Below are 27,886 nucleotides of genomic sequence, written 5' to 3'. Positions count from 1 at the left end.
CACTTTTTTATACACTTGTTTTGGAATCACTTTAGGACTTTCTTTGGATTTAAAGGTGTATGTTGTCATCCTTTTCCATTAAAAAGTTATAGTGCATCTGGTGCACATTTTGTTACTGCCATGTTAATATAAGTGCCTTTCAGTTTCAGTTTTTCGGGGGAACATTATGACAGAAAACTCTCTGGCTTTGTATTTTGTAGCAGCAACTGAACTACAAGGCTATCCCCAAACATACTTGACCCATAGTTTTGAAACACGCACTCTAGTTGGTCACAAAAAGAGGTTATGTTTATTTTGAATTGTGAAGGAAGAGAGACCAAAAAAGGCCTCAAAGTGTTTAAAGTGTTACAGTAAAGTGCTCAAGTCTTTAACAGTTTGTTAAGTCAGTCATCAAGCTGGCAGAGCATGGCCACACCACGCTTGATCCAGTGTTGAGGGCGCCTGCTTGTGGGCAACATCATGGAAATGACAAAATTGGTGGAGTGGCCTGTGGTGGAGAGGGTTCCCTTCCTCTCACTGGTCTTGTAGAGAGGGCAGACGTACAGCTCCTGAGTCTGATTGATGCTCTTCCTTTCAGCTGTCGGGTGGGAAGGACACAAAGAGATGAAGCAGAGAATCAGGAAAATGACTTAAACTTAAAGGTTTGAAACAGACACCTGAAGACATAAATGGCATGCTTTTCATTTGTCAGATATTTGGCAGTGTAGCCAGGATGGCAATGTACATACTGGGTTTTATCCAGATGATTGGCACCACATCAAACAGGACTTTGGGTTGCTGCTCAGCCAGAACTCCACTAATAGGGAGACAAACAGTTTTATCAAGTCTCCTTGCACTTCACTGTTACAATGATTTATAAGGATCTTTTTAAAAATAATCCTAGAATTAACTACCTTTCTTTGTCCCATCGGGCTCCATCCAGAAACAATCCCTTGACGTAAACACCATCCTCAGGCGATGTGTCTGACTCATCAATGGGAAGAACCTGTAAGAGAAAATCATGAAACCAGAACTACAGATCAATTTACTCCTGGGACTATGAGAAAATCTTTGAAGTGGAGACAGAGGGATTGCAAAGTGTTCATCTTTTGACCTGAAAATCAAAGCCTAGCAGGTCAATGGGGACATGGTATTTCCTGGCGTAGTTCTGCATAGCCCCAGTCAGGAAGGCCTGGGTGAAGAAGAAGCCAGACAGCCAGAACACGTTGGGTTTACTGGTGTCATACCAATCCTACAAGCACACAAGGTGAAAGGGAAAACTTAAGTGGAGGGACAAACTCAACATAAATAACCATAGTCCTGTCTGTCTCCTGTTCATCTAAATGTTCTTAATTAAAGGAAGAGTATGTAGGATTTAGTGGCATCTAGTGGTGAGGATGGCAGATTGTAACCATTGTTTCGGTTTTTACAAGGGGCCAAATTATCCACAGAGGTCTCTTCCTCCCCAAAACAAATGGACCAGGTGATTAAATCGTGCAAAAACACTGAATGAAGCAGTTTCAGGTTACACATCAGTGTTCCTGTGACACTAATGGGCCACTAGCTCAGAACCTGCTAATGGGTGCTCATCCTTTTTCTCTGATAACTTACGATCCAGACGTTCAGGGGGTTCTAAGTTGGAGCTGAATATCCACAGAGGTTTCTTCTACTCCAAAACAAACAGATCCCGTAATTTAAACCGGTACAAAACACTGGATAAATAAGTTTACGTTAAATATGAATGTTTTTCTGACACTGTTCAGCATTTTGCAGTTTGTCTGTTTTGGCAGTCCCCATAGACGAGGACCTGCTCCCTATGCAGATATGAACGTCTCATTCTGAGGTAACGAAAACACAACGATTCCTTTTCAGGTGATTATACACTAAAGAAAACATGCTTATTATCTCATATCCCACTCTGCAATATATTGCCCTAAATCCTACACACTGGACCTTCTAACAGTCTCACCTGCAAAAACTTGAGCCTTGAAAGAAAATCGGTAATGTAGCTGCCCAAAGGCTTGAGGCTGGGGTAAGAGCGCTTGGCCCATTTCTCCGGGACCTTTCCAACTATCAGACTGACTGCAACTGCCTCCAGCTCTGCATCCATCACCACCAAACCTTTAATGGCCTTCAACAGATTCTGCAGGCTCACGCGGATCGTACTACACAGCCTGAGAGAGGGAAAGAAAACAGTAGGTCATACAGGCGATGATGCTGTATGTCTTCAAGTTCTGCCCCGAGCTGTTTGTCCATACGTGTTGTAGCGCTCCATCTCTTGCACAAGCACGGTGTTCATACTCTCCTCGTAGAGTACTGGGAACTTCAAGAGAGCTGCCTCGGTGTCAAAGTTGGCTGGAATCTGTGGGAAATAAAGTGGGCTAGTTAAAAATGTACGATGCAGTGCGTTCAGATTACAATCTAGGTGAAGGAAACGCCAACAGAAACAAAGGTTTGATTAGTTTATACCTTAGTAAGGATGTCATTCGCTATTTCGTACAGTGTGTTGTCACTCCCAGAGCTAGCCCCCCCCTTAGCTCCTCCACCCTGGGTGAGTAGCAGTGAATCAAACAGCAGCTTTGTCTGCTGGAGATCTTTAGAAATGTCGACATTTTCATGCATCCCAAACACCTCTGGATGCTGGCTGAAAGGAAGCCCCTAAAACACAACAGAGATATTGCTACTCAGTTGGAAGTCATTATATAGAAATAAAAAAAGTGTGTTATCTCAAGTGGCTTTACCTTAATAAATTCAAGGTAGTCTTCATAGATAGATTTAGGTGGGGCAAAGTATTCGCCGCTGGGTGAGAAAGGGTAGTTAGCTTTCTCAATGATGTCCTTGTTGTAGAAGTCGGCCAAGATGGTCATCAGGAGCCGCCTATCCCAGTCGTCTGTCACGCGGCCACCATAGTTACACTCCCCGGTCAGGTAAGTTATGGCTTCAAAGGGTACCTCTTCATATTCATTCACAAACAGCTAAAGAGGAAAACTAATTAAATGCACTTTTAGATTCTTGTGATGCAGAAACATGGTCACTGAAATACTAAAGGAATACCTGCAGCTGTCTGATGCTTATGCGTAGGTCAGACTCATTGAAACCGTAGGGAATATTCCAGCCCAGTGGGCCAAACTTCTTCCTCTCCTGAACTAGAGCATGGAAGAAGCAAAGTCCATATAGGAGCTTCTCCCAAATCTAGTGGAGAAATTCAAAGTTCAAAGAACATCATTCACGATGATAAACTTTCATCTGTTAACAAAAGCTGATTTCTATCACATACAAATCTTAAATTTGCTTCCCCCAACTCACCAGCTCCTTATTGGGGCAGTTATTGAAGAAGTCTGTGTCGGAAACAGGATCTGATAAATAAGACTGTAGCAAGTTGAGTCGGAGTCCTGTCGGAGACTCGTTTGTCATTTTCACCCCATTCTGCAGGATGGTCACTGGAAACTGATATCAGAAAGGTTGTTTAGGACTATAATAAAAATAAAGCTCTGTCTTGCTGCTAATTCATACACATGTGCTAAATGAAATGCATCTAACGTTACCTTGGATGAAGGGTAGCTTGTGAGCCAGAGGCGGAAGTCTGGGTGGCATGTTGCTGGACTGAAGTCCTCACAGGTTTTCTCTAGGGTGGACATCCAGGAAACTGCCAGGTGACAATTCTGCAGACACACCCACGTCCCATCCTTCATAGCTGTGGATATCATTTTGGCTGCAATGGGTCCCTGGCCCTGCCCCAGAGAGATGGACTGGAACTTTGCACCATCCATGTTCATGTCACTGGCAAACTTCAGTAAGCCTGTAGAGGGACATTGTTATTTGTAATGATTTTGGAACCTTGACAGTCAGTCACTGGTACTGTAGGGACTTACTAGCCATGGGATCAGCTCCTGCAGACAGCACGAACACAAGTGGGATGGTGGAGTTGGAGTCCAGGTAGCTCTTACTCAGGTCAAAGGGAGGTGGCTGGACAAAATTCTTTCCCAGTTTGCCCTTCACAAATTTAGTCACAGCTGGAACTATCTTATCAGGCCTGAGACAGCGAACAATGATCATCTTCTGCAGTTCATTCAGTTGTTCACACCATGGAGCAGGCAGAGGAGTGTTGCTGGGCTCTTTGCTGTCATAAATAGGTTTAAAGTCTTGTGGGTTTTCAATGAAAGCCTCTCTGTGGAATAAATAACATGTAGATTCACTTCATTAGTCAAAGGGAATTTATGACAAACAGGACAGTGAAGTTGTAAACATGTCACAAAACAAGCTTTTTTGGTTGAGTTAGTGCTGCTTGTTACTTTATTCCCTGTAAGCCCGGCAGTTCACTGGCTCTACAGATCTCATCCCAGCTCTTGTCCTGTAGCCAGATGGGGTCAGGGTTAGCGATGGTGTTCTGCAGGCCCACTCCTCCGGTCAGAAAGAACATGAAGTCAGAGTATTCAATCTCCCCTTTTGCTCTGAGCAGAATGAAAGAAGATGGCACAAATTCACACAGTGTATCATCATATGAACATGTGGTTAAAAGCTGAAATCAAATTCTAATAATATTCTGTAATTTATGTGACCAATATCCCTGCAGTAGCTTTAACACTTACAGGAGGAGATTGCAGCAGAGGAGGAAGGAAAAGAGGAGTTTGTCCTTCTCAAACAGAGAGCGACAGACGTTACAGTACAGGTTATAGGTGAAGTGACTGATCAGGTATTGAAGCCTCCTCTCCAGGATCTTGGACTTGTTACTGATGAACAAAAAACAAAACATAAGAAGCTTCAGATGAACACAGACTAAAAGTTATGTAACCCTATGCTAAAAGTTCATGTTAGCTAAATCTCTGCAGACATGTTAGCTAAATCTCTGCAGACTGAGTAAAGTGCTCAGTCTTTTGCCACTAGTTGCTTTCACTTAAGACAAATATGCTTAGAGTACAATGAAACAGATTCATAATGTTTACAATTGCTACTTGTGATGACATAGTACAAAAATGCATATGCATCATTGTGTGTCCAGGGCACATCTGCAGCTCCACAAAAAAAGTTTAATTTGTTCCCTCCCACTTGCAGCAGGGTACAAACCACAGGGGAGCCAGGCAGAGCTTGGCCTCTTAATAAGACATGAGCTCCCCCGATGACATGATTTGGAAAGTTTTGGGGGGTCTCTAAAATATTGACAATATGCTATTTTTGCCATGTATTTCTATTTTTGTCTGATTCTCAGCACTGAGTGACACAGCAGTAAGAATAGAGGAGAAATGACAGAGCGTACAGGTCCAGGTAAAAAGAATACACTTCATGTCCTCACTCACCTGTCTTGTATGGAGTTAATGTAGAGATTAACAAACCAGCTGAGAGAGTACTGGTACATCGGGTCTATGTTTGTGAGGTCAGCGATACTGAAGAACAGGATTGAAGAGTGCTTGGCGATTGCTCTGTAACCCTCTCTAGACTCTGCTATCTTGATCTCCGTTTTCTCTGCAATCTGGGGAGTAGGTAAACAGTGGGAAGTTAGATTACTAATGATTAGACTCGTTTACAGTCTGGATCTCATTTTCTCTCGACAACATTTAAGACTTATTTGTGCATTGCCCACACCTGCTGTTTCTTGCTGATCTCATTGGACATGATCTTTGCGGAGTCTAGAATCTGAATGGCACTCTCATCCTCCAGGATATTTCCCTCAGAGGACTGCAGCGTCTCCAGGATTTTGTCCTCAATTTCCTTAAGCTGCCTCTTATTGGCAGCTGACTGCAGGATTAGTGCATTTCTCTCCTCTTCCAGTTCTGGCCTGCACAGCAGATGAAGCAGAAAGTATGCTCTGAAGAAGTGATGCAAAGTATTTAAGCGGTATAGCTGAAGGCACCAATCTCTAAATACCTTAATCTTAAGACATACATTTTTATTCTCTTAATCAATTTTATCTTAATTTTTTAATTTGTTTGTCATTTCCTTTAATTACTGTTTACTTGTACTGTATAATTTTCATTGTATTGTCCAGCACCTCATGTTGCAATTTTGTATGAAAGGCGCTACATAAAAAAGCTTTATTTGATTTCATATGCCATGTGACCATTTTATGATCATTACCTTTCCTTGGCAACCACTATCCCCAGCAGCTGGTCCTCCAAGCCCTCTGGGGTGATCATGAAATTAAGTAGAGACACCTTGGTGGCCAGTTCTGGGAGGTAGTGTGGGTTCCTCAGCTTAGTAGTGATGTAGAAACGGAAATCGCTGGAGTACTCAATGACACTCTCCCCCAGCCTGATGCAATCCACACCGCCTTGGTGAAACAAAAAATGAGTGAAGTTAGAATTTTCACAGTTTTAAATTCAAATATCACCCTCAGAGCCATCTCATGTTCACAGCACCTTGTTTGAAAGTTTGTTTGAGCAGCAGTGGTTCCAGAGAGGGGTCAAGCTCCTCCCCGACATTTTCCAGCAGCAAGGGTGTTCCAAATTGAATACAATTCTCCAAAGTTCGCATGTAGTCCCCGTCTGTTAATTTGATCACACTCAGGTTGTTTTCTTTCTCTGAATTCTTTACCCACTTGTTGGCCTGACCCTGAGGGTCAATCATCAAGGGCCTACGAAAACACAAACACGAGGGATGAGATTAAACATGGGTTAAATTGTACACGTTTTCTTAATATTTCCTTTAAGGTTTAACTTAACTTTAAAACAATTTTTCAGCAATATGGACTCACCATCTACGTGAATTGCTGACAATGACACCATTATCAATAGAGAAAGAGTCACTGGGAAGGCCTGCGATGTTCCAGGCCCTGATCTTGATGGGATCTCCAAGAGTCTTACTGAGAGAGAAGTCATCTGCTGATGGAATGTTCTTGGACTAGAGACATCAAGGTAGGTGAAAAGAAAGATATCAAGCAGTTAAATATTTCAAAGAAACTGACAAAAAAAAGTATGAGTACAGAACCAGAGGACTGTTACTTGGCAGAGCTTGGTCCACAACTTGGTGCATTCCTGTCTGAAGCCAGCAGTGAAGGCCCCCAGGTAGGCGATGACACCAGCGGAGATGAGAACATCCCCAGTCAGGTTGTCGTACGTGCTCTGCAGGTCATCTGCTGCCTTTGACCATCTAAAGACAGAAATTAATTCAGTCAGTGGCATACTGTAATTACCCTATTTGTAGAAAATAATAAAAAACAGAATCCTGACCTGGTCTTCTCTCCACCCAGACCACCAATGAGTTTCTCGGCCCTCTCCAACTTTCTAGCACACAAATCCACCTGAAACTCCAGCTGGGCCTTCTCTTGTGTCTTCTCCTCAAAGGTTTTCTGAAGGGCAGCCAAACGGTCCTCGACCTCCTTTAGCTCAGCTCTTTTCTGGTCGAGTAGGGCCATGGTAGTGGCAAGGGACTCCTGCGCCTCTGCGAGATTGGCCTTCTTAGGAGCCACGACCTACAACCAAAGAGTGGTTGAGCTCAAAGAATAAGTGAAGTATGCATGCATGTATATTAAGAAAGAGGACTCACGCAAAGCTAGAAACATTACTGCACCTTTGCCACCCTGTCATACACCTCCATTGCTTTGATCCACTTGCACAGGCCCTCTGCTGCAGAGGAGGCTTTGGCCACTATACTTGGGTCAAAGTCAGGATTAGTCATGTACTCATTACGGATTTTTTGCATCACAGAGACCTGAAAAGAAATAGAGGAGTTAGTCAGAGCAAAACACAACTGTAAGTGTTTAGAAAAAAAATAAATGAAGTGGAAACAGACAACACCCAAACAAAGAATGTGTCTATTTCCATTATTTAATGTAGCTTCACACTCACAGGAATATTGTCCTTGTCATATTCTTTAAGATCTCGTAAAAAGTTCATATCACCCAGCAGCTTCTTGCTTGGACCCCAGTAGTCTAAAACCTGGACAACAGAGAAAACATGTTACTCAAATTAGTTGTAATGATAAAATGCTTTTGGCAAACAATCATGATATCTTTATAAGACATTTTTTCTTCAGTCTAACCTTTTTTCCAGTTCCAGCTGGGTCAGCTATCTTATCTGGTTTGATCTCCTTCATCACACACACAGCAGACATCACCAGCTTCACCCCCGAAGGAGGATTTTTCATCGACTTCACAATTGTGACATCAGAGGGCTGAAACGAAACAGGCAGCTCAACTTACTCAACTGTCTAAACTGTGCTGGATTGAGTGGCTAAACTTGGTGCAGTGAAGCAGTGCAGTTGAAGTCTGCTCACCTTCAAAGTGTCCAAGGCTGACAGAGCGGCCTCCAGGGCAGGGATGGCCTCAGCCAAGTCACTCTCACACTCGTTCTTCAGAGCCTGAGCCTCATTGGCTTTTATAGTTGCTGCCTCCTCGTCGACACGCACAACTTTACTTTTGGCTTCCACCTCTACAGATTCCACTTCAATCACCTGAGAGTCACAACATTAAACAATTACATTCAGTTCATTCATATACACTGGTACTCTAGGTTGATGCTGAGGCTGAATTAAGATATTCACCTTCATCATTTTGTTGTTGTCTATCTTTGCCTGTTCCAGTTTGGGCTGCAGGTCTACAAGTTCCTTCTTCATTTCACCAACCTGCAGAGAAACATCAAATGAGTTAAATAACTGTATTTACAATGTTTTGTAATTTAAAAAGAAGTAGAAAAAAAACAATCAAATTCCTGCAAAAAATGAGCTGCATGTACCTGAGATTCAGCAAAGGCTAGTTTGTCCAGACCGTTGGTATACCTGAGTTTTGCTTTCATGACAGTGTCTCTTTTCTGAGTGAGCAGCAGACGGAAAGCTTCAATCAGCTCGAGGTAGGACGTGGGGGTCACATAATTATGGCGACCCAGCTCAGACAGGAATCTGCGATGAAAACAACAGCGAGATCAAGGACTTTGCTCTACCATTAAATATACAAGTAATAAATAACCAAGTGTCTTACCTCTGTGAGAGCTGTTTGGCAGATGTATGGAACGTTTTGCAGATGGGTACGACCTCCTGCCTCTCATTTTCACTCATCTCCAGTGACTCCAGGAAGGAGTTGGCTACTCGTTCAAGAGCCTCCTCTGGCCATGGCTGTCAGAGCAGAGATGAAAGGACAGTGGGGATAGCAACTAAGGCGAGAGCATGCAAAGACAGACTGCTGACACTGCTGATAATAGCATCAATAAACTAATCTATGTCTCTTTTTTTCTATGTCATCTCTGGTCCAGGAAGCACACATGACTACAGTACAGTAACTGTCTGATTGACTGACACACTGTCACTATCATCTATCATATGGTACATTTTGCGCAAGACAAAATACAAAGTACAAGCAATCACGCCCTTCCAAATGCCTATACAGTACCTGGAACCAGTCAATGGTACAGCAGTTGATAAGAGATGGAAATTGGCGCAGGCGATTTCGAAAGGCGTCTCCGATAGGACTGAAGGCCACAACAATGTGCAGGTTCTCTCTACAGCGTGCCACGAAGAAAGCGAACAGAGTCAAAGGACTCAACTCCAGATTCTTATTACCAGCCTGAGCAATGGGTCGTACTGTCTGGATAAACAGAGATGAAGTGAGAGTAATATGAAACATAAATGAGTATGTCTTTTATACAAGGTATACATTGCATTATAAATGTATACATACAGTTTGTGACAGCCTACCTCTATGATCTCTTGCTTCTCGTCTATTGCAAACAGATTGGGCACCTCCCCGGTGTTCAGAATGCTATCCACGTCTTCTAGAAAAGCCTCATCTTTGATCTGAGCATCAGTGAGCAGGAACACGGTCTTCTGACCTTTTAATCCAGCATTTTTTAGCAGCATCTAAAACAAAATTAAAGCAGGGAGACAGGGTATTGTTGAAATCCTCCACAATTGTTTGAAAATGCAAAAGAACTGCAAGCACAGTTAAAAATGGAAAAAAATACATGTGATGCATTAGAATTAAAGGACACAAAAGTCTGCCCTAAACCACGACGCTGACCTTGAGGTCGTCTCTCCACTCAGTTATCCCATAACTCTTAGAGATCTCAGGCTGGAACATGGTCATGTGAGCCATGGATGTGGCCAGACGAGTTATAGACTGACGTCCGCTGCCTCCCACTCCCACGAGTAGAGCATTACCTCGTGGCTGCTTCAACACACGGCTGATACGGGACAGGTGCTCCAGGACATAGCTACGTAGTGGCGACATTTTTTTTCTCAGTTAATCAAGTTTCCATGCGAAGACAGTTATAAATTTCACAAAACTGATCTTATTTTATGATTTTGTTTTTATTAATGAGATAACTAACAGCTTCGGACCAATATTTTTGTGGAGCATGTTGTTGAATTGACAATCAATATCAAAGCTGTTTACCGGAAGATGACGAGGTTCATGCGATTCTTGTGCATTTGGTTGTATTCCTGAAGACACAACTCCACCACTTGAGAAAAGCTTTCCATCGAGGGCACCTCAGCGTACAAGCGCTCATCATCCTCCAGGTCAGGGTTCATGTAGTCACCAAACAGAAGGTTCCGCATGTCTTCCTCAACCAACTGAGAAAGGAAGAAAATGTATGATATAAATTAAAATTTTAAAAAAATTCCCACTTGTCTCTGAAGTGAAAATTCTGTATTAGTAGAGCAGAAATATAGTGAATGTATCCAAAAAAAGATATCAAATGTTATTTAGATCCTGGGCAGTGAGGAGTGAAAACAGGCCAAAGCAGCTTATCTTCCTTCCTGCATTTCATAACATTCTGTAAAACATGACGATAGTGAAGCACATGACACTACAGGAAATAAAACTGAATCTCATCCTACTCTGCTGCCTTGTTTAAGGTGATCAAACACTTGTTCAAAGGACTCTTTGAAGTGATCTTTGAGGATGCTGTTCATCAGCTGGTAGAGCCACGCTTGATCTTTGTCATCCACCAGACGGTCATAGTAGACGCGGAAGACCTCATGGACAAACAAGCGTATCATAGTGCGTTTATTCTCCAGAGAGTCCTTCTTCAGCAGCAGGCAGCCTTGGATAACACGTGAGAAGTCCCGCAGGTTAAAGGTATAGTGAGACTTTGCTGGAGTTGGAAGCAGGTTCTCCATGGCTTTCTTATACACCTTTGGAAATTAAACACATACAACATGTTAAAGCATTGATAAAGACTAGATATGATTGATAAGAGCCTTTTACACATGCATGAAAAACATCCACCTCATATTTCTGTGTTTTGGGGGGACTCACTTCCATTGTAGCTGTCACTATTTGGTTGCCAACGGTAAAATATTCAGGAGGGAATTCATTATTTTTGAGATAGAAGGCCACCACGCTGGAGAAGATGCGAACCATGGTGTCATCACTGAAGGCATTGATGCTAAAAATGTTGAAGTGCCGCAGGAAGCGGGATGTCACAGCATTTCTTCCACCACCAGGGGGGCCCATGGCTGAGATGAGCTGGAGGTCGACAAGGGAGATCCTGGAGGTATCCTTCAGGTCATACCTGCCAGAGCATAACAGATAAGGTCTGTCTGTTTACTGAACCATGCTTAAAGTCCCCTCCACTCAGAAATGTGTTTTTCTTATGTTTATGTTCCCTTAAATGTCTGACCTTGACTATACTGACTTGTATATGTGCAAAGCTAGAGTGGTGTTTTCACATTTTTCAACTGAAGAGGGCGATGTCTGTGTATTTCCCTAATATCTGAGATTGGGCTGAAACATGACATGAAAATGGATGGTTCATACCAGTGTCCATGGTCTATATACTGTCGAAGAAGCTCCACAGGAGGCTGCGCTCCAAACTGCTCCAGAGCAGGCATGTTCATGTCATCCACAAAGATGATACACTTCTTTCCCATGGGGGGCCCGTACACTCCCCTCCTTCTCTTATCCAACCTGGACATGATGATATTCTGGAAGATAACAAATACAGAATCTCAAGTTAATTTAAAATTAAAGATTTACCCTTTGTTTGTTTTGATAAGGGGTGCCCAATTTTTTCTTTGGCAGGTCAAAACTAAAATTTAAAGGGGAACACCACCTGAATTAAGAATTCCAATACGTTGCCATGGCCCAGGAAAGTTCAATCAATATTTGTGAACATGAGCGAGTAGCCAGGAACCAGAGAAGAAAGCCTCAAACTTGTAATGTCATCAGGTATTACATCGGGAGCTGCTCTATAGATTATCTACACTGTATATGGAATACATATTGGAATAACGTGAATTTTTAAAATGGGAGTAGTTCCCCTTTAATGGTGGGCCATAGGCCAAAGGCTAGCACCTATTGTACTATACTGTATTGTGTTTTTAATTTGCAAAATGGTACAAGGATCCTAAGTTACCTTAATTGAGAAGCCTTCTATCTGTGTTCCACTGTCTCTGCATCTCCATTTTTCTTCTTACCTCACTCAAACTGACTTCCTGCGCTAAGTGTCACACTGCCCACGAGGCTAAGTTTATGAGAAGGGTTCCTACATCTTTAAAGAGCATTTTACCTCACAAAAAAGTAAAACAGCATAAACAGAGAGTTATGTTTTTGCTAGAAACATCTCACAGTCAAATTCAAATCTTTTGGCAGACCAACTTTGGCCCCTGGGCCTCTGGGCCTCACTTATGATAGCCCCGGTTTAGATTATTATATCTAATAACATTCTCCTAGCAATCCAGACATTTCTGCAAGGACATTTTTGCATCCCAGCTTCCAAAATGCTGACCTGAGTTTGGTTGGCGCTGGTTCGAGCTGAAAAGTTGATAAAGAAGGGTAGATAGCGGTCTTTGTCCAGATTGTTCATCAACTTCTCCTTGACATAAACTGACTTCCCAGTGCCAGTAGGACCAACAAACAGGAGAGGCCTGACCAGAGAGACAGAAAAAGGGTTTTGAAAAAAAAAAAAATACATTTTATCAGATAAAATGTAAATAAATTCAGTTTAAAATAAAATGAGAACTACTTTAAAGAAATCAGTTTATGGCACAGGTAGGAGTCAAACAATAATTTAAGGAAATAATGACAATACTAACACTCCGTAGCTTATGCAGAGGTCCATGAGGTAGGTGTAGCGAACTGTGTCTATGGTAGGAACAATGATCTCCTGCACTTTGGTGTTTTTGTCCCCCAGGCTGACATTCATGATGGCATCATTCCAGTGAACCCAGCGGCCTTTTCTTTCAAACTGTCAAAGATATAATAGTATGATTTACTGATTCAAACAAAAGTGAAACACCTGTGAGTGATATAACTACACAATACCTGATAGAAATAGTCATACACCAGGCCTTTCTCATCCATTGGACACTCCCATTTGCCCACAGTGGCAGGGATAGGATGTTCTTCTGTCTCTCCTGACACAGCCGCCCTAAAGAACTCACTAAACTTCTCTCTGCTGTCTGCGTCACAGCTGCCACCCACAGACCACACCAAGGAGAAGGCAAAAGCTGCCTGCGATCATAAAGGAAGACAAGCGGGAGTGTTATTCAAAAATGTGATTTCACTGATATGGAAACATTTTGAATAAATAATATTTATGATTCCGAAATGGGTTATTCTGCATAATGATTACTTATACTATTGGTACTTTAAGCAAATTTTGATGCTAATACTTCTGTACTTTTACTGAACTAAGATTTTAATTTTCAACACTGATTCCAAATAACAAATAATTCAGGCCTTTTACCATGATCCAGGTGCGAATATTTTTATCCTCAGGACTCGTTTTCACAGGTTCAGTGAGCAGCATCTCAAACAGTCGACACAAGGACACCACAGTGTTACTGTTGTTCGTGGAAACAACTTCCTGCAAACAAAAACCATAATCAAGGATGACAAACTTGCATTTCTAAATGTTCTACAGATATTTGTGTCTTGGTTACTTACTCTGCAATGTTTTCGCAGCATCCTGAGGGCAGGTGGCAGCAGCCACTGGAAGAGCTCCAGCAGCAGGGAGCGGTTGTCCAGGGTCTGTAGAGTATCGGGAAGATTGTTCATCCAGGAGATCACTAAGGGCTCCCAGCCCAACTGAGACGGCTCCATGTAGATCATACCACATCTACTGACTGTGGCAGGCTGCAGCAAAAGATGATAACCGAATGAATAATCAATCAATCAAGCTAGATACATTGTTTATTCCCACTGGATAGTCAAAAGTGTTCAGCATCTGAGGCAATTGTTAAATTTTAAGAAAGGATAGTGAGATAAATAATCTATTAAACTCCAAACATCTAACTCACCGAGGCCTGAGATAGATCCATTGCTTCAAAAATCAGACTCATCTGATTCGACATCTGGATGATCTCACCACTCATCAGGCACAACTGTGGAAGAAGCGAGAAGCAAAAACAATCTTACTCAAGTATATGAAAAACAAAAAATTATAAATATAAAATGTTTTTGCTGTGTGTTATGAACCTTTTTGTTGTCATCCAGCACAGTGTTCATGCTCTCAATCCACAGTGTGTCTATGGGACCATCAAACACCACCCATTTACGGTCTGGTGTGTCAGCAGAGGCAAACTCACGAAATGTGTTGGCCACAATTCCATCCGTCCACTTAGAATGAGGAAAAGGAAAAAGTATACATTTATACTGTAAATACACAGATCTTTTATTTATCTGTAATGCAGAATAAATACAAGAGGATGTAAGGCACAGGTCTACCTCATGGGAAACTAGGTCAAACTGTCCAAAGAGCTGTCCCATGGTGATGGACTTTGGGTTCAACGTCCTAAAGATGATCCTCTCTGCCTCAGCACACCCTCTCTCATTCATGAGAGTCAGCGTGTCAGCGAGAACGTGCAGCACTTTGGTCTTCCCAGCAAAAGGTTCACCCACCAACATGAAACTAATACAAAAAAGAATATCTTCACAAAATATCATGTTTCAAATATTCCTTTCAAGCCCTGTCCCTGTCATGTGATAAATGTATACATACTATCATAATAACAGGTTATCATAATATGATACAGTGAAATTGAAATACCACATACCCATGCCTGACTATCATCATCTCATATGTCTGGATCATCTTTTGTAAGAAGACCTGCGTTGGCTGTACATTGTGATTTTTACAGCACTCTCCAGCAGCCTCCAAAAACAGCTGTCAAAGACATGGAGAAACACTGATTATAATTTACATGACACTATTAATAAACACACAGATATTGTTACATTCAGGACAAACAAATAAGTAATGCCATTAGCATATCTAACCTTATAGTCAGCCTCAGGGAGGGCGATACCCGGGAACAAGTCACTGGTGATTCCATTGAACAGCGGAATATCATGGGAGAGAAACTTGGGTTCATTAACATCCTTTATAGACCTCAGGAGCTGGACGTCACAACATGTGGAAAAAGTGAAAGGGTCAAACACTGCAAACTAGGGGAGTACACAACTGGGGCAAAATCACATTTAGAAAATGCATTGAAACAGCGCAAATACCAGTATGTCTTCATTCTCATCAGGGTGCTTGAGCTTGAGGTTTCCTGCAGCCACAAGAACAGCTTTTACGGCCCTCATGCCATAATCGTAATGGAACTGGGAGGACAGCTGCTCTGAACAGAGCCTGTAGGTCATCACAATCTTTACTGACAACGGTTTGGCATTGAGGAAGCCGTATGAGTACAGAGAGATCTCTGCTATAAGTGCATAGTTGGGGACCATCATGGCCACGGTTCGGAACAACACCTGCACAGAGACATGGAAGAAAGTGTGTGTTATTGCCAATGTTTGACACTCACACACTTCTTTCTATTATGTCTATTATGTTTGATTATACTGAAGGGGAGAGCTGGGATATATAAAGAAAATCAAATTTCATGATATTTTTTAACAAATACCTTGATCGATATTATGACAGTATTATAAGGCTGACTATCGTTGCTTTAATAAAACATTTATACAATGAGATTTTTAAGAAATAATTATCAGTAATGTGGATATAATGACTAAGTGGGTACAACATTTAAGATATTACAATATACCAAAATCTAAGACGTGCTCTACTGAAGGGGTATAAAAGCATCATCAATGTATCACAGTGATGTTGACAAGCTAACTGGAGTGATTTAAAGATTTGGGATCAAATAAAGTAGAGTATATTATCAATTCTGTAGAGCAGAAGTAGGAACAGAAAACATCTTTGTACCTGTGCCAACCCACAATTCATAATTCATAAGTCATTAATTAAAGACCTTGAGGTTGTCTGGGAGTTCTGAGCGTCCTGCATAGCCAGGGTTCATTGTAATGGACACAAAGCAGTTGGGATTGAGTTTGAGCATGGTCCCTTCGAAGTCAAAGTGCTCCAACTTCAGCTCAATGGCCCTCTGGATGCAGAGCACCTGCTGGGCCACTACGGACAGCACCTCCAGCTCAATACGGTTGAACTCATCAAAGCATGCCCACGCACCAGATGAAGCCAGACCTTTAAAAAACTGTGAGAAAATGCCCCAAAGGATTGGTTAAAAAATGTTTTTGCATTATAGTTTTGGCATTGGAGTCAAGAATATTCCTGCTGGTGTTACTTTGCCCATAGCGAGGTAATCCAGTCCGTCAGAACAGTTGAAGACGACACACTGCACAGCTAGAGCTTTGGCTAAATCTTTGGTGGTTTCAGTCTTTCCTGTTCCAGCTGGACCCTCGGGCGCACCACCCAAATTCAGGTAGAATGCTCCAATCTAAAACAGAAGGAGAGCTTTGGAATTAAATGTGAGAATACATGATCACTCAGCATTATTCCAATTAAAAAGCATAATGTTTAAGCAGGCTATTTGTAAGATATTTTACCAGTGTTCTGTAGCATCTGTCAGTCAGCGGAGTGATGACCAGACGTGGCGAGTTCCCCAGGTACTCATAGGCGTACTTAACATCACAGTTGATGATGCGAACACGAACATTGTCATTGCTCCAATAGTAACGGAGCTGGGCCAGCCACTGGAAGTCTGTTTCATTTGATACACCTGTTTAAAACGGACATGTACTTTTATTTTTCAAGCATATTTTCTTGATGCTATTTCCAAATTATGGTTCACATTGTCTTTGGTGCCATTAGTGACCTTTCTCAATAAGCTCCAAGACCACATCCCTGGCATGGACATCAATAGTGACCAGTGCTCCCAGAGTGGTTCGTGTTTGTTTGGGAAGTTTCCCTCTCACCAGCTCCACAATGTCATTCAGCTGATTCTGGAGTTGCTGATGATAGTTCTTTAAACCCTGCAGAGAGCAAAAACCCTATTACTATTTTTTTTCTCAAGGTGACACTGTGATGGTGTCATGCTCATCAAAAGAAAAATTCAGGTATGTTGGTCAGCAGTAACACACATCACTGCTTTGTACCACTACACTATAAAAATTCCATCAAAAAAACACTAAACATATATTCATTAAAAGAACAGTTCACCCCTTAATCAAAAATACATGTTTCCCCCTTAGTTTTAGTGCTGTTCATTAATGTAGATTGTTTTGGTGTGAAGATAGTAGCTAAAAATATCCTGAATTCATGACCTACCTTCTTAAGATAATCCACATACCTTGCTGTGAGCAGTCTTATGTAGGAACTACCTTGTGTCTAGTGAAGTGCACCTGCCAAGCATATCACTGCACAGAAGCTACATCTACTCATGGATGAGAGGCCCCTGCTTTTGACAACGCGAAAAGTAAACATTAATTACCGGTATATCCTCCTCTGCAAAGCTAACTCAGTGGTGCTAGGTGAGTGTAAAGTAGATGCATGTTTCCTTTTGCGTGGTGATACAGTTGCCAGGTGTAGTTTGGTGGAAGGAAAACAGTTCCTACATAAAAGTGCATACAACAAGGTCTGTGGATTATCTTGAGTAACCAGGTCATGATTTCTGGAAAGAGATGCTGACGTTGAGTTTTTCAAGAGTATATTGTGGCGCTTTGAGCACCACAAGCCGAGTGCAAACCAGTTCCATTATATTCGAGAGAAGGCAGACATCTCTACGGATGGTATCTCCAATGATCGGCAACTCACATCAAAGGTGGGAGGGAAAATATGTATTCTTTATTTTGGGGTTAACTGTACCTTTTAGCTGCAATTAGTAGTATTTATAAAGCCAACGAAAAAGTAACATTTTCAGATAAAGAAGATGTAAAAACCTACATCAGCTCCTGCTCCGATGGCTTCATGAACCTCCAAGGTCCAGAAAATCTGGGAGGTGCAGAGCACCACCTGCCCGGGCCACTCCTTTACCCACTGGCTCCGTGGAGTCTCAGCATAGGCCTATCAGTACAACCACACTCACTGACTCACGTTACTGTTCACAGATAAGGGGAACCTCAGATGTAGGTGTATCCATACAAAACATGATGGTATTAGAGTTAACAAATCACAGCACTGTTTACTATCTAAAGTATGGGAACAGTGATCTCACCACTCTGGACTGGGCTATTACATCCCTGACACTGCGAAGCATCACATCCTCCACCTGCAACAGCCACTTCTCCACAGCTCCTTTGGCTTCAGTCGTAGAGATGAGCTGGATCAGTGGGACACGCTCCCCTTCACTACTATACATGGCCTGGGCAAGAACAATAACTTTAACAATTAAATAAAAGTTCATCAACCATAGTGTCATGTAACAATAACAATGTGTGACTGCCTTGCCTGAATATCCAGATTGGGTAGAAAGTCCAGTTTGGAAATACCCTCAAAGCACTTCTTCAGATGGGGCTGCACTAGCAGTGGATCTTTGGTTTCAGACAGAATCTCCAGCATTTCATCATTGGACAAGAAGAAGAACCTGGCAGTGGAATTGACAGTCAGTACCAAAAAATGTGATAATAACAAAGCACTGGACACAAGAAACACTGCAAAATCTTTTGTTTACCGTGGAAAGAAGAGACGCTTTTTCTCCAAATAGGCATTCAGTCCTTTCATGATGCTGTCCAGGAGGGTGTTAGAATTTTGCAGTTTCTCTAGCAAACCAGGCAGCGAGGTTGCTGGCAGAATCTACGGTTATAAATCATCAGGTAACACAAAATGTTCATCTTTAAAATGTTCTTTTTTCAAGAATAATGTGTCCACCATAAACTTTTTTTTTGCTGACTACCTTAGGGTCCTTAACACAGTGCCTCATGACCTCTTTCCAGTTTTTGTCAACAGTTTGAAAAAGTCGTCCCTCTTCAGGAATCTGCTGCATTATGTCTTGAGAAGAGAAGATGGGCTCCAGGTAAAGCCACTGGGCCTGCACCTTCAGCCACTCATCTATGGTTTCCTGGATATGAAGCAGACGCTCCTCCCATTGCTGAGGTAACAGAACAAACAGTTAAATCTCTGCAGGACTAGTTAAGGGCAAAGTTAAAATTATTCCCATGTGGTAGAACTCCTATGCATCCTATGCAAATTGTAAATTTGTTTATAATCATTAGACGAATAAACTCTCTAAAACTTTAACCCAACCTTGATCTCATTTTCAAAAGGTTTGACGAACGGTGAGCCCCTCATAGTCTGAGTCTTCACAATCTGGTCATCTAGCATTGTCTGAATCTCATCCAAGGAGGTCAGGATGGACACTCCAGTCTCCCTGTAAGGTTGATGGTGGAAGGAAATGCCATCCCAAATATGCATCATGGTTTGCATAGCCTTCTCCAGAGAAAACTCCTACCGAGACACATAGTTGGGGTTTATAACATTTAGCACATTGATTTAGTATTAAGATTTTTATCAAACTCTGAAGAAGCAACACAAATTTCAAGAGTTCTCACTTTACTAGCTGCGGTGCTGATGGACTCAAACTCTTCCAGGTAAGAAGCCAGGTTTTGTTTGAGAACTTTGCGTAATGTGGTACCAGAATCAGGAGTGAGATCATACCCCACTATCTCTGACATCTGGTCCCAGTGGCGACCTCTGATGCCTGGATTACACAAGATAGATACCACGGGGATATGGTCCTGGTGATACAAACACATTCCACATAATGGTTTAGCATCCACTAACAAGACTTCACCTACTATAAGACTTGATTAATGCGCTCCTGTGAAATATTATATACAATACCTTGAACTCTTTAATTTGTTCCATAACAGCGGAGCACAAAAGTATTGTGGGGCTTTCCAGTGTCGGTTCATCCTCACCAGGTCGTTGCCTCTTCCTCAAAGCAATCTTCTCCATCTCTTGCCCAGCCTTGTTCTGCTTCTGTTGGAAAACCTTGAGCATCTTGAAGATCTCCCTAAAGAACTCATCCACCTTCACCTCCATACTCTCACCATCCAGGTCCTGGAATGAACCATCCATCCATCTATTCACAAAGAAGATTAAAGGTTATATGGGGAAATATATTTTCATTAAAACACAACAGCCCATCAAACTGAAACCAGACCTGTTCTCTGTTCGCTGCCACTTCAGCACAAATCCAAACAGCTTCTGATATGGATCAATACTGTCTCTGATGACCTCAACTTCTGGGTAACAGGTTTGGTCCATTTCATAAAAGGCCTCTTCTTTGTTTATAAGGACAATCTCCTCCTCAGCCTCCTGGAGAAGTTTCTGAACTGTTCTGACATCTGTCATATACTGCCCGAAACATAATGACAAGACAATTATCTTACAACTGATTGTAAAACCACATTAAAATACAATTATTGATGGTTTTTATACCATTCTGATCACTACTTACATTACACTGACACTGACAAGGAATTGAAAGGCATATTTTAATGTTTATCAAGTTATTTCAGGATCAAGTTCGTTTGGAGCTATAGTCTACACCACTTTCACATCCGTCTGTTTCATATGGAGCTGGAGCCAGACGGCGGATAGCTTAACGTAGCATACAGACTGTAATGTGGAAAACACCTAAAAAATTCCCCTGCGGCTCAAGATGCACTTTCTCCATGGATCCCTATTATAAAAGAGGTGTTTGTAAACTACTGACAGGACACCTTGAACTGCAAAAAGGTCAGTTATGACTCTTTCTGTTTGGATATTTAGATTCACTGCGCTATATATATTTGTAAAACTCTCCTCAAGGCAAGAAAGCGATTTAAAAATCTGTGACTTCACAATGAAAAGTCTCTGGGCCTAGCAGGAACTTGCAGGTGGGGCCAGTGAGCGAAACACTACCGTACATTTTCAGTTTGGGGCAGACCATGGAAATAAACCTGTGAGCTAGACACTTTTTTGATGTGTGTGTCAGGAGAGCAATTCTCATTGGACTAAATAGGCGCCATCTTGGGGTCCAGTATCCAGATCTAATAATACATTCAGGGTCTGAAGCTAACAAAGTAAACCTAAACCTAACTAATTAACTATTACATACAAAAACTTTAGTGTAAAAACAACAATTTTTAAGGTGGGTTAGGAGACTATTTGTTGCCCAGGCACAGTGACAACCTGGAAGTGCTGGTTGTACAGAGGCAGTCCAGCTGTTACCCCTTATTCAAGTAATTATGCTAAGCTAAGCTAATCAGCTGCTGGATGTAGCTTCATATTTTAGTGATAAACATGAGAGTGGTATTGATCGTCTTATCTTACTCTCAGCAAGAAGGTGAATACATGTATGTCTCAAAGCGTCAAACATATTTCTTTAAGGTTATCTGATAGTGCTAATGACACTGTACCTGCTGCATCATATCCAGCTCAGAGCAATGTGGGAACTCCTCTATCCTGCGCCCCAGCTTTTCCAGCTGTATCATTAATCGTTCTCTTTTAGCCAGCAGCTCCTGCTCCCCTTTCTGCCTGGCCTTCTGCATCACCTGGAAAATGACACAGCCTTTCTAGAATGAGGTCATCCTTAAAAAACAATGATGATATACTGTTGTCTGCACTGATAGGAGAGCATTACCTCATCACTGAGCTCAAAGACTTGGAGTAATTTCTGCGGCCAGAGAAAGACAGTTGTATTAAGCTCCAGATCTTCTGGCTCAATGATGTGGACATCCAGGAGGTAGATGAGTCGATAGTAAGCTTCCTGTCAGAACACGAGGCAGTAAATCAGGTTAGAATACGTATAAGATAACTCAATATGCTTTGGTGTGAGATACAACAGCATCATCAGGTTATTTACCTTAATTCTTTCATTCAGTTCTTCAATACCCTTTGTCTTACTGAAACCAATGTGATCAGTGATCTGAGCCATGTCCTCTGTACTCTCTGGTACTTTCAGAATGTTCTTGCTGATGGTTTCAAATTCAGAGCAGATCCTTCGAACAGACACAAAAGGCATTGTGAGAAACACTTTAGCATTTTAAACACAGATGGATAGTTTAGTAAAAGAGTGTTACAAAAAAGTGACTCACTGTAGATTTTGCTCTCTGTGGCTGGTGATCAGCTTTTTCAGAAGAATTTCAGCATAGTTTTTGGCTTTGTTGGCCAGCCCCTGTTTCAGCTCTTCACAGTCCAGATGGACCATCAAGAAGTGGGCTTTTGCTGGGAGGCTGATAATCTCCTTTGACAGAAGACGAAACTCCTCCACTTGCTTTATACAGCAGTGAGATTACACACATTGACAGTCATCAGCAAAGAAACTGATGACAGGGCAAGAATAGGTCTTTAACATATGCAGCATGATTTAACTTTTATGATTTGTTACCTTAGTGTACTCATCAAAAGAGTGCTCCTCTTCTATGAACTTCTCCACCCGAGCCTGTGCAGTTCCATTGACAAGCCAGTCATAGTTGCTGACTGCAGAATGAAGCAGAAAAGTCAGCAATAAATGGAATTAAAATCAATGGGGCTGAAGATTGGAATTTATTGCATTATAAAACATCACCATAGTTCTGAAAATGTTTGTCAGGTTCCTCTAGATTCTTGCACACAGCAGTCTTCACGGTGACCTGAGCCCAAGTCAGGATGTGATCAGCCACCTTGGCATCCACAAATGAAGATGTGGCTTGTGTCAGCCATGACTGCACCATCTGTACTTTCTATGGATTAATGTCATAGAAATCAGTACCAGCTCAAAATCTTTTTTTTAATGAAAAAATGGGCCTTAAAGTGGTAATTTTCCTTTAAATGGCTAATAACCATAACCTTACCTGCAGAGTGTTTGTGATGGCATTAAGAATCTCAAAAACAGAAGCCTCCAGATCCTGTAAGGTGGGATAAATTTCCATCTTTTCATCATCAAATGTCAAGGTCATACGAAAGAGGGGTACACGGTCGTGATTGCTTGGATCAAACACACTGACAAACTCCTCTACACTTGTCTGGAGCAGGGATTTCAACTGGGAATTGACAAAAGAAAAATGTCAGTGAGTCTAAATTCCTAATCAAGCAACACACATACAAACAATGCTACAGTATCCATGTATTTTATAAAAAAAACCCCACACCAATAAGTGAAATAACCTTGATTCAAATAGTATTAAACTGTTCATTCTGACTCTTTTCAAGCTCAAAATCAAGTCAGCCTTTTCGCACCTGATTGGAGATGAGGGTGGACGCACAGTCAAAGAAGGAATCCAGTTTCTCCTCTTTAACTCCCTTCAGTGTTTCTTTACTTGTTAATAAGTGGATGACTTTGGGAAACCAGGTATTCATGATACGATCCTCTGTCCTCTTACACTCCAAAGCCATTTTGTTCTGTAGGCTCTTACAGTCCACAGGTCCCAAAGCCCTGAAGCCAAAATTAAATCAAAAATCAATGTGAAATATCGCTGATAGGTGCTTATTTTAGCAGCCGTGTGTTGCATTTGTGGTGTCTTTACTTACCTGCATTTTGAAAGATCAACCAGGACCAGTGGAGAAAATGTCACGTAGCCAATATCCAAGACAGTTTGCATTACCGGATGTAGTATGTACAAATTTGCTTTTATCATTTTGCGGGTTCGGATGAAGTGATCATGCCAGGGCTTGGAGAAATCAAGAATTCTGCAAAAGATCGGAACATACAGAAGGGCATTAAAGATAAACCAATCATTATTTAGTTAAAGTGAAGAAATCATTTGCGTACATTAGACACTCACTTTGGTTGGGCAGCTGTCTGTTCGTCTGAGACTGATCCTTCTGTCTGTGGATTCTTCAGTACTGTGTCCACTAAATGGAGTGAATATGGCATCATAAGACTTGGCTTGTCTACATGTTCTCTGTGAACATACACGTACACAAAGACAAAAACAATTGGCACTACCTGTGTACTTCACAATCACATTGTGGAAGTCGTTGCTCACTTCCTCACAAAGCTCCTGTAGTAGCTTATCTGTGTCAGGGCCCTCTTTAAGTTTGGGAGAGACTCGGGCAACAATGGAGTCCAACCACTCTTGCTGGATTGGCGCGATTGGGCGGCTCTCTACACACTGCTTCAGGAACATGTAGTTCATCTACAATTGGGATGAAATTTAAAAAAAAAGAAAAGAGGCAGGATATGCATATGAATACAGTTTAGTCTCTACACATGTGAAATTTAATACTGAAAAGAAAACGTACCCTCCGTTTCCGCTCCTCACTAAGCATCTGTAAAGGAAGTTTTGAAACATACCACATTATACTGTGCAATATTTTTATATAGATATATAACAAAAATGTGTGCATCTAAATAACTGTCATACAGAAGGTGGGAACTGTGGCTCTGGTGACTGGCTGCGCACTGCTCCCCTCTCTTTGCTCTGTCGGTATTCCTCCATTGCTCTGGACACCCTGTAATAATTCAGTCAACAAACTGTCACACTGCAGGGAACTCAATGACCTAGGCCTACATGATTTCTGCCTAAGTTTAGAGACTGTTCTTTATTTGTCAGAGGAAGGGGATGGCTGGGGTGTGACTTTGAAAATGCATGACCCTCCCTCCTAAACTCAGATTTAGTTATGTTTTATTCCTGACTGAAGTGTTTGTCGCACATGATGTGTTCAAGGACTGTTGTGAATTTAAAAATCCTATTATAATTTCTGTTTTTACAGTTTCTGACAATGATGTAAATGTCTAAAGGTTGTAATTTAGCAGATTTTTGAAGAAATTATGCCTCCAAACTGCGAGTTTGAAGGGCATGTGTTCTTTAAAAAAAATACAAAATAAATAAAAAATAAAAAACCCAAGTCCCTCCACAATAGAGCGCCTGACCGAAACCGACCCGAGGGCAAGACAGTTCTAACCGAGCCTGGCCCGACTCCAACAAACTTTATGATTTTTAAGCCCGAACCCGACTCGAGTCAAGCCCAACGCAGTTTGTAACCTGACATAGTTATCGTGGTTACAGCTTGTCTGTTTACCGTGATCACATATGGACAGTGTGTAAATGACCATCAAACGGCTGCTGTTACACACAGTCAAAGATGAATGTCAAATGCCTCCATACCGCCAATATCCCTGCATGGTTTTTGGCAGTTTTAAACTTTCCTGATGGCAAGTTTTGTCTAGTGTCCTCCATTTTCATAAGCTCATTCTGAATATTTACCACTTCCTGCCTGAAATGTAACTATTGGCCTGTGTTGCTTTCAGGTTGTCAGGTAAATAACAAATTCCAGCACTTGAATAAGCCATAGCACAACACAGCAACATGTCAAGTGCGCTGAACCTGAACTGAACCCAAGCAAAATTTCTGATTTGTTATCCGAACCCTGCCTGACCTATCGGGTTCCCATGGGTCCCGTCGGGCTCAGGTCGGGTATCCATATGCCACTCCCCAGTGCTTAAACAGTTATTTGACATGTCTCACCCTATTTACCCCACCTCCTTCCCTCTCATAAATAACGAACAGTCCCTTACTGAGATCATTGTTTACAGTTACAGCTTTCATTGAGGTGCAGACAGAACAACTGCAATGTCTGAGCTGAAACACAACATACAATATCATATGGAGTTGCTCCTGTTGCGCTTTACTCCTTCTGTGCCTCAGCAGTCTCCTCTGAGCCTTTAACTTCCTCGCTATCTCCTCCTTCGCTGCAACGGCTTGTTCAACCTCACTCCGGCCCTGCGTGCCTTCAATCGGGGGCAGGACTGGAAACTGTGACATGCCCTTCACTGCTGGAGCTTTGAAAACTCCGGGGGAGGAAGCCATCTCTGGCAACAAGATGCTGAAAAGAATCACAAAAAAAAAAAAAAACGTAACTTAACGGCTATTGTAATTAACGCTATGCTAACTTAGTTAAGCTAACGTTAGCTAACTAGCTACGTTTGACCCTAAATAAGCAAAAGTTATGTCGCAGTAGTAACTTCAGAGAATAACAACAGTGTAGCTGTCACTTTACCTGGTCGTTCATTCAATATCTTCTCTCTTTGGTAAGTTTGATAACAGCTAAAGTTATTTCACACAATTTAGCCTCTAAATGAACTCCTGAGACTAACGTTAACAGCGTCGTTACCATAGAAACAGTAAACATGGTAACCATGGGAGGGAGGCGGGGCTAGTCATGTAGCTGCTAACGTTTATGACCTAAACCAGAAACATTACATACAAATAGACAACATTAATAATAAAATATAATGTTGGAAAGTAGTTTGCTGCTGGATAAGTCAATGTATTAGTCTAGGAATGTTTTTTAAATAATATTTTCTATTTCTAATGTGTAGTTTGCAAAATAAAATCCCCTTTTAATCCGCTATATCAGTCAGCAATATCACCCACAGCTCCCAGACATTTTTCTGATGTTCAGACAGTGGTCGCACACATTGTACCCATTTAAACGGAATCATTTATCCTGGATGTGGGTTTATTTAAAAAAAATCAATAAACAAGGAGCTATACTTATGTAATAATATGAAATGCACCGCTGATATTTCTGCTCTTTCTCTGTCTTGGTTTAGGGAGGGGTTGTGATGTCTGTAGAGTCCCTCTGCTACCTAAAGCAACCTACAGTTTGTTGTATTTCATGATTACACCAGTAGAGGTCGCTTTAGTTCCCCTTATTTCAAGTGTCAATTGGACTGCTGTGTGTGATGCACTGCCATGGTAGAAAAGTAGCTATAAAAATCAATATAAAATATCAATCTGGTATGTACATACACAGACACACTCCTATTATCCTCCTCTGAAAAGCAGGATTGATGCCTGCTTGTGCCCTTAAAAGAAATTTAATGCAGATACAGTACATAAAGGTGAAGAGAGAAAGAGTGAAAACATAAATAATTTAAAATACATTCAGAAAAAACAGGGAGTGAGAGAGATGATTGGGTATTTGATATGGCATTCAAGATATAAAACCAATAGTTTCCATTTGTGGAAAGTAATCACTCATGCATTGTACTCAAGTCATTTTATGATACTTGTTTACTGGGGTTTTTTAATTTTATGCGAGGCCTACTTTATATGAAAAAAGATCTAGTTGTTAAAGTTTCCAAATAAATTATTTTCTACCCAATGTCAAAACCTGTACACATTTTGTTGTTTTCTTTGAATCTTTTGCCTGTCTAGTAAGATTAGCATAAATCAAGCCTATATGGGGGATTCACAAACACAATTTATGGCTATAATAAATGTAAAATCACAGTGGTTATCCACTGTAACACATTATTATATGAATTTAAAGAAGATATTTCTCCAATATGTTCTTTCTTAAAACAGAAATTGATTAAATGTCTCATTTTTGTCTATAAGTGTACCTACTCTCAAGAATTGTTGTTTGAGCTTCTCCGTTAGTTTATCTAAATTTTAAGAGATTGACAACAATATTAGAAGGCATGATCATGTTTCTTAATTGTTATTCAGGCTCACAATCTACTGATAATGCTCTCAAGCTTATATGGCTTGTTGGCAAGTATCACATCAATATGGTTAGAGTGCTTCAGATTACATTGAATATCCGTCTGTTTTGTGTTGAACTGCAATATCTTTTTGACTATAAAATAAAAACGAACAAGAAAGCTATTACAGCCTCTCAAATATTTGGTAAAATGTATCTAATAATAACAACGTGTATTATATCTGGGTTTTCATCTCCCTCGTGCAGTTTAATGTATGCATTGATCTTTATGTTACTTTCTTTTGTTGTGTTTAATTTTATTATTTAACATGTGATGTTTAAAGATAATCTTTAAATGTATATAATAAAATATGTTTCTGTTCAATGTACTGTGA

General features: G+C 41.2%; 1 protein-coding gene across 1 annotated transcript; it reads right to left on the bottom strand.

Moving 5' to 3' along the window:
• Positions 1-271: 271 nt before the first annotated feature.
• Positions 272-26,173, bottom strand: dnah12 (dynein, axonemal, heavy chain 12). Its single transcript, XM_049581918.1, has 74 exons — positions 26,061-26,173; positions 25,659-25,886; positions 24,425-24,512; positions 24,303-24,329; positions 24,007-24,196; positions 23,843-23,912; positions 23,589-23,747; positions 23,298-23,493; positions 22,913-23,101; positions 22,648-22,801; positions 22,468-22,559; positions 22,175-22,353; positions 21,943-22,078; positions 21,721-21,846; positions 21,497-21,631; positions 20,257-20,450; positions 19,935-20,175; positions 19,643-19,828; positions 19,338-19,538; positions 18,988-19,182; positions 18,766-18,887; positions 18,543-18,678; positions 18,310-18,456; positions 18,039-18,158; positions 16,972-17,128; positions 16,703-16,875; positions 16,441-16,593; positions 16,111-16,350; positions 15,359-15,604; positions 15,128-15,247; positions 14,905-15,014; positions 14,576-14,759; positions 14,327-14,467; positions 14,149-14,232; positions 13,796-13,984; positions 13,596-13,715; positions 13,172-13,360; positions 12,943-13,094; positions 12,636-12,774; positions 11,666-11,832; positions 11,165-11,420; positions 10,744-11,040; positions 10,298-10,476; positions 9,923-10,115; positions 9,601-9,762; positions 9,296-9,490; positions 8,888-9,021; positions 8,646-8,808; positions 8,455-8,535; positions 8,188-8,364; positions 7,954-8,085; positions 7,761-7,850; positions 7,483-7,623; positions 7,143-7,384; positions 6,915-7,062; positions 6,668-6,813; positions 6,333-6,547; positions 6,052-6,244; positions 5,560-5,752; positions 5,274-5,446; positions 4,569-4,709; positions 4,272-4,430; positions 3,852-4,147; positions 3,525-3,778; positions 3,286-3,426; positions 3,034-3,171; positions 2,721-2,954; positions 2,449-2,637; positions 2,238-2,341; positions 1,949-2,153; positions 1,094-1,231; positions 894-985; positions 729-796; positions 272-577 (listed from the first exon to the last, which is right to left on the bottom strand). Exons 2-74 carry the CDS (start codon positions 25,868-25,870, stop codon positions 384-386), a joined length of 11,922 nt encoding a protein of 3,973 aa, XP_049437875.1. The 5' UTR covers positions 25,871-25,886; positions 26,061-26,173; the 3' UTR covers positions 272-383.
• Between the last annotated feature and the right edge of the window lie 1,713 nt (positions 26,174-27,886).

The sequence above is a fragment of the Epinephelus fuscoguttatus genome, linkage group LG7 (genome assembly GCF_011397635.1).
Source record: "Epinephelus fuscoguttatus linkage group LG7, E.fuscoguttatus.final_Chr_v1".
Taxonomy (NCBI): domain Eukaryota; kingdom Metazoa; phylum Chordata; class Actinopteri; order Perciformes; family Serranidae; genus Epinephelus; species Epinephelus fuscoguttatus.
Note: the sequence above shows the minus strand (reverse complement) of the source record. Positions and strands in the feature narration are given on the sequence as shown.

Excerpts from the sequence above, each read along its gene's own strand:
- dnah12 (XM_049581918.1), bottom strand. The coding sequence starts at position 25,870 with ATGGCTTCCTCCCCCGGAGTTTTCAAAGCTCCAGCAGTGAAGGGCATG. Across the intron at positions 15,605-16,110 it reads AACTCCCAGACAACCTCAAG|GTGTTGTTCCGAACCGTGGC; the intron begins GTCTTTAATTAA and ends GTCTCTGTGCAG. Across the intron at positions 13,361-13,595 it reads ATATTCGCACCTGGATCATG|GCAGCTTTTGCCTTCTCCTT; the intron begins GTAAAAGGCCTG and ends TTATGATCGCAG.